Raw genomic sequence first — 6729 nt, forward strand, 5'->3', positions numbered from 1 at the left:
TTCCCCTGAGCTGCCTCTTGCTCTTGGCATCCCGCAGCGCCCGGACTGCCAGGCTGGTAATTCGAGCCTCCAAATTAATCAAAACGCAGCGCCCAGTTCAAGCCCGGGCGGGCACACAAGCCCGGGAGCCAGACAAGCTCTCCTCTGGTGACCCCGGGACCCCAACTCCCCACCCCGCGCGCCCCACTCTCAGCTGCCACCGCCCCGTGCCCTACCCCAGGCAGGTGCCACCTGCCTCGTCCCGGGGAAAGGGGGGGGCAGGGGCAGCGATTGCCCAGCCCCGGGGTGGTGGAGGGGGAGCGGCTTACCTCTGGGGACACCCGCCGCTCCGGAACCGCAGGGTCGCAGGTCGCAGCCCGCGCGTCCCGCTCCGCCGGGGCCAGATCCACGCGCGGCTGCGAGGCCGGTGCGCGCGCGCTCAGCGCCCAGGGCGGCGGCGGGTGGAGCGGGAGCGGGGAGCGGGAGCCGGAGCCGGAGCCGGAGCCGGAGCCGGGAGCGGGCTGGGCCGCCCGAGTGCCGCCGCCCCGCGCGCCGCCCGCTTAATCTGGGCACGGCCGCTGGCCACTCCCCCCGCGCGCCCCCGGGCTCCCCACCCCGACCCGCGCCCCGGCCCCGCGCAGCCTCCTCGCCCGCTGGGCACGCTGCCCGGGGCGCCGGACTCGGCCTGCTGAGGGGATGGGCGGGACCCGGCCGCGTCTGCCCTCCCCCGGAGCCGCCGCGGGAGCCCCCGGTGGGCAGGGACGCGCGGCGCCGCGGAGCCCTACAAAACCCGCCCCGGGCGGGCCGGCCAGGCGAGCTTCACAGCCAGGCTCCCCGGCCCGCGTCGCGCCAGCCTGCGGGTCACTGGGCACCGCGGCGCGGTCGGCGGGCGCCCACCATGCGCCCCGGGACGGCGCCCCGGCCGCCCGCGCTGCTGCTGCCGCTCGTGCTCGTGCTCCTGGCGGCGGCGCCCACGACGGGCAAGGTGAGTGCCGGGCGCCGCGACACCCAGCCCCGCGCCCGGGGCACGCGCCGGCCCCCCCACCCCACCCCACCCCACCCCCACCCCCACCCCGGGGCGCAGTCCTTGGGCACCTGCCCGGGCCGTGCGAGCCAACGGGCTCCTCGCGGGCGCCGGTGCGAGCAAGCGGGCAAGTCCGGGGACAGGTGGAGGGCGCCGGAGGAAGGCTGGTGGAAGCGGAGAGGAGCAGGCTTGGCTGGTTCCCTAGGTGTCAGCGATGCTGGGGGAGGGCCTCCAGAGGTAGGTGGGTGGGTGGATGGATGGATGGATGGATGGATGGATGGATGGATGGATGGGTAGATGGATGGATGGGTAGATGGATGGGTAGATGGATGGATGGGTAGATGGATGGATGGGTAGATGATAGATGGATGGGTAGATGGATGGATAGATGAATGGATAGATAGATAGATGGAAGGATAGATGGATGGATGGACAGATGGATGGATGGACAGATGGATGGATGGATAGAGGGATAGATGGATGGATAGATAGGTAGATAATGGCTAGGGATGAGAACACTAGCTACAGAGACATGCAGTGTGGCACATTGGTGGAATCAGAGCAGGCAGCGTGGCCTGGCAGAAAGCACAGAAGGCTGGGGGAGTCCCAGCTTTGACATTTCCTAAATGTCACCTCACACCGAACTCTGAGCTCTCTGGGGCTCGGTTTCCCCCTTGTCAAAACTCGCACTCCAGTGTCCTGTCGCTATTGTTGTGAAAAGCTTAATGCCATCGCCGAAAACTTGTTGGCGCCTTAGCAATAAAACTCCTGTTTGGATGAATTAAGCAATCTGTCACTTTGACTTTGATTCATCATTTGAGAGATCCCAGATTCATTTAAATGCACTCCGTATTTCTTATTCTTGCCATCAAAAAGAAGTTGGGTGTCCTCCAAACTATTATGAGTCCTAGTTGACTTATTGATTTGAACTTGTGAGAGTCGAATTTAACTTGTCAGATGCCTTCTGCGATTTTTACACTTAAAAAGTTAATTTGGGTGATAATGCAGCACAAGTTTCACTTCCAAGGATGAGCAGTTTTATAACTTCCTGATGGAGGTTATGACAAGTCAATAGTCATATAAATATGTATTACAGGTAAAGTTCTTTAGAATCTATGGGCACATGCAATCTAAGTATTTTTTCTTTTAAATTAAAACATGGAAGATGAAGCTAAAACCCTCTTTGAGCATCTTCGTACCTCTCCCTCTCCCCATCTAAACAAAGGTCCTCCACTCACCACTTCATGTTTCTTTCTGGATATTTTCTATGCACATATATGTACACACATATAGGCCCACAAACAACATGGGATTTTGTTGGTGTTTTTAAACATAATTGATATCATGCTATATGCATCCCTTTGCAACCTACAGATCTGTCCCTGTTAGTATGTAAGATAAATTCACCTCTTTTTCTTTTTGTCCTGTTGCATGGTTTTCCACAGTATATGAATATGCCAAAGTTAATTGAGCCATCCCCCTGTCAATTCACATTTATATTGAGTGTTTTACATTCTAAGAGATTTTGTAACCCATGTAATCTCTTCATGTAGCCGGTTCTAACAAAAATGCGCTTTGCATAGACTAGGAATGCCCAACCCAACACTTCTGGGCATGGTAAAGTAAACTCATCCCAGTCCGTGTAGATTGTCTGCTATCTTTAATCCAGGAGCAAATAAATACAACAAGCAAAAAACCTGAAGAAAGTGTATGTTGTGGGAAGGCCTGGGACAGAGGTCCCAAGCAGGGTTTATACATCCTTCTAGACTCCAAAGAAGAGGAGAGACAGGGGAAGGGTGGACAAAGAGGGGGTATGGAGAGATCAGCCTGAAAAAGTGATGCTCTGTGATCATGCAATCTCTAATTATACCAAATTTTAATTATATCATCATATTCCCTTATTACTCTTTAAATGTAAAATTTTTTGTCTTGTGTTTGGCCAAATCTTGATGAGTTCTTGCTGATAATACAATTAATCCGTTTGTATTATTTTTATCATGGCTTGAAGTAAGAACTAGCATTTCCATTGCACCTGCTGAATTATATAAAAAGTGTCATTAGAAACCATGAAGTGTGTGTAGAGAAAACGAATCCTAGATTAACTGGTCACCGGTGGACATGGTGCCAGCATGGCTTCCTCCACAGGGCAACTCTGGCATTGGGCAGGGCACTAGACCTCTCTGAGCCTCAGATTTCTCATCTGTAAAATGAGGGAGTTGAAAGCCCTGGTAGCCCAGCAGGAGAGATAATGAGTCAGGCCATGGGGTAGAGGCCAGTCTTTAGGGCCAACCATTTACTGGCATTCTAGAATTCAACTCAGTAATGCCAGAATTCCTGCTTTCTTCAGGAGAGAAGTGGGGAGGGGGAAGTTTCAATCTCTCAAACTCTAGATGTTAGCCAATAAGTCAAAACTTTACAAAACGCACAGTGTTTTTGGTAAAGGGCTGAACAAACACAGGGCCTAATAGTGTATTAGTGCCGGCTAAATTTAGCCTTTGGTCCATCATACTTATCATCTTGGGGCTGCATGAATTAAGAACATATTTTGCTCTAAATTTCTGCAATTTTACTTTAGCAGCTTCTCAAGACAGGGGGATAGTAGTGGTGATGCCCCCACATTGTGAGTGCAGAGTGGAACTGTCCACCCACACAATTTGTTCTAAAGTGGCCTGCGTGAAATCCCTCTGTGGCTCCGCGATGACACATCCAGTTCCAGGCCTGGCAGTCCAGGGCATCCTGGGGCTTGTCGCCCTTCCCAGGCCCAGCCCATCAGTTTGAAACTGGGAGGCACATTGCTGTTGCCTCAGGCCATTGACCTGGCAGATGGGCTAGAGAGAGCTCCTTCTCTGGTATGGGCAGCAGGTGAGGTTCATGGTTTGAGATGAGGCTTGTTCTTCTTTCTGCCATCAAATTCCAGACAGAGCAGAAATGCCACAAGCCAAATATCAGGAGCTGGATAACAGCTGCATTTAGGAAGGATGCTTCCCCGACTGATTGCATTTTTTATTGCATTTTTAAATTGCAAAAAGAAAGTTGAATTGGGAAACGTTCCACACAAACAAGAAGTCCCATAACAGTAGCGTTAAGTAACGTAAGAGTAATGTCTCTCCCTTTAGGGATTAAAGTCACACAAATGTTCTTTGCCCCCCTCTTCCGAGCATGGATTTGTATCTACACATTCTGTGTGTGTGTGTGTGTGTGTTAGTCACTATGAAAAATAAATATTATTGTTTTGTGGTTCCTCAAATGCAATGAATGGTTTCACATTAATAGGTACCTTTTGGAGCTTGCTTGCATCACTCAATATTATGGTTTTGGATTTCATCCATGTTGACACATATAGATGTGATTCATGCATATACATATGGATGTGATAGCTGCTGCATAGCATCCAGTTATGTAAATAAAGCACAGTTTATTTTTCCATCCCCCTAAACACAGGAAATTGGTTTCCATGGTCTTGTTTCACCAGGTTGGAATGTAACATCTTTGTCTAGGTACCATTGTGACAACTGGATTTGGAATTCCTAGTAGAAGTCAAAGAGGGCTATGAGAGAAAGCATATATTAAATTGTATCAGGAATTGTCAAATGGACCCCCAAAAGAGTTGCACCAACAGTGTGTCAGAGTACCTGTTTCCCTACACCCTTAGCAAAACTTGGTGTGTTTAGATGTTAAGGGGTACGAAATAGGATCTCGTTTTGACTAGTGAGTTTGTGGATCTTTTCATGTTTTAATTGGCAGTTTATATTTACCTCTGAGTGAATTGCATGGACAACTCTCTTTGCCTGTTGATCTCTTGTGGTCTTGCCCTTTCCATTGCTAATAATTAGGAGTTATTTATGTATTTGGAGGCCAAACTCTTGCCATTTAAATGTGCAGCAAAGATTTTATTCTACTCTCTAATTAATCTTTTCATTTAGTTACTGGTGCTTTAACATATAGCCTTTTTTTTTTTTTTCACTATCAAACGTATCCATTTTTTCTTGATTTATTTTGTGTTTTGCATCTTGTTGAAGTAATTCTTTGTTTCCTGGAGATTATAATAATGTTCTCTTATGTTAAAAAAAAAAAGTTTTACAGTTTAACTTTTTACATTTAGGGCTCTTAATCCTGGGATTAAGTTTTTGTACTTAAGGGATATGATTTTATCTTTTTCCATGTAGATGACAAATTATCCCAACATTATTTACTGAACAGTCAGTCCATTCTTTCCCTTACTGTTTTGCAATGTTATATCTGAAAACATGTGTACCAAGCACTTATTCATACATGGGCCTGTTTGTATTCATTTTGGGGTCTATTTGGGGCTTTCACTTCTCACTATGTTATAGAGTTTTCTGGTTTTTAATTTCTCAGAATTTGATATTTTTAGTCCTATTATAAATAGTTTTTTTTTTCAAAATTTAATAGCCTATCAAAGATATAGCAAACTGGTTGAATTTTGTATTTTGACTTTAATTGAGCAACTTTGAATAGTTCAAGTCCATTTAAACCTAAAAACCTTCCCCCAGATAGTGATTTAACTACATCACACACATTTTAATAAACACTATTTTAACATAATTAAGCTCAGCACCTTTTGTAATTGATTTCTTCATCCAATGGGTTGTTTAGATACTTAATTCTTAATTTCCAAATATAGGGATATTTTCTAGCAAATCTTTTTTATGAAATTATGATAGAGATGATAGTCTGACTTCAAATATATATATATATGTGTGTGTGTGTGTGTGTGTGTGTGTGTATATATATATACCTCAATTAGGTCAAGAGTTTTTAATCATGTTATTGAAATAGTATGTACACATATTTTTATGCGTTCTACTCAATGGACACTTAATCTGAGAATCTATATTTTTCATCTAATCTTCAAAATTCTTAGACATTCTTTTTTTTTATATACTTCTCCTTCCCTACTGTCTCTATTCCTGGTATTCTTAGGATACAGCCTGGGCGGACCTTCTCATCTCCTTCTCCAGTTCTCCTAACTTCTTCTAACAGACCCCTTTCATATGCCACTCAGATCCTCTGGGCCCTACCTTGCTCCTGGGCTATGGGCACTGACTTATCCCAGATGCCGACTTTGCACTTGGAACAGCCTATGGTTCCTCTAGACTCTACTTTGGGGTCCCTGTCGTCCTTTAGAGGTGCAGGGTATTAACGCCTGTGGGGCGAATCTTTGACCTGTGGGCAATGGGAGCCACGGCATAAATTCTCTTCTCCTGGCAGAACTGTGGTTAGAAGTGCAGAGGTTGACCCAGACTCTCCACAAGACCAGTCATCAGCTGGACTTGAGACCAAGTTGTAGCATGCATATCCAGCTTCTTTCTGTCTCAGGCGCTGCTTCTCCCAGGTCACACCCTGTGAACCCTCCTCAAATCAATCTTTCAATTTTTAATTTCCTCTTCTGCTGTTTGTAAGTTTCCATAGATTTTTTCCAACCTATTGTAATTTTCAATAACGATAAAGAACTCTGGATGGAAGCGTTTGACATGGTTAATAACTCCAGATCCTTTCATTACCAACTTTTTAACTTTTTGTCTCTTTCTTTATCTTAAAATGGACATAAGAGTCTCACCTCAGGATTTTATGAGGATTCAGTGTTTTTTTTTTTTTTTTTTTTTTTTTTTTAGGATTCAGTGTTTTAATACATATAACACATACTTTGCCATGCCGGTCACATAGTACTCATTCAAAAAATGTTAAATATCATTACTTTTATT

At 46.2% G+C, this 6729-nt stretch overlaps 1 protein-coding gene across 1 annotated transcript in view; it reads left to right on the forward strand.

Moving 5' to 3' along the window:
• The first annotated feature begins 866 nt into the window (after positions 1-866).
• Positions 867-6729, forward strand: part of COL4A3 (collagen type IV alpha 3 chain) — a 130429-nt gene continuing 124566 nt past the window's right edge. Inside the window, exon 1 of the mRNA XM_038573998.1 lies at positions 867-964. Within this exon, the coding sequence (XP_038429926.1) occupies positions 878-964 (87 nt within the window). The 5' untranslated portion in view covers positions 867-877. The remainder of the gene's footprint in view (positions 965-6729) is intronic.

The sequence above is a fragment of the Canis lupus genome, chromosome 25 (assembly GCF_011100685.1).
Source record: "Canis lupus familiaris isolate Mischka breed German Shepherd chromosome 25, alternate assembly UU_Cfam_GSD_1.0, whole genome shotgun sequence".
Taxonomy (NCBI): Eukaryota; Metazoa; Chordata; class Mammalia; order Carnivora; family Canidae; genus Canis; species Canis lupus.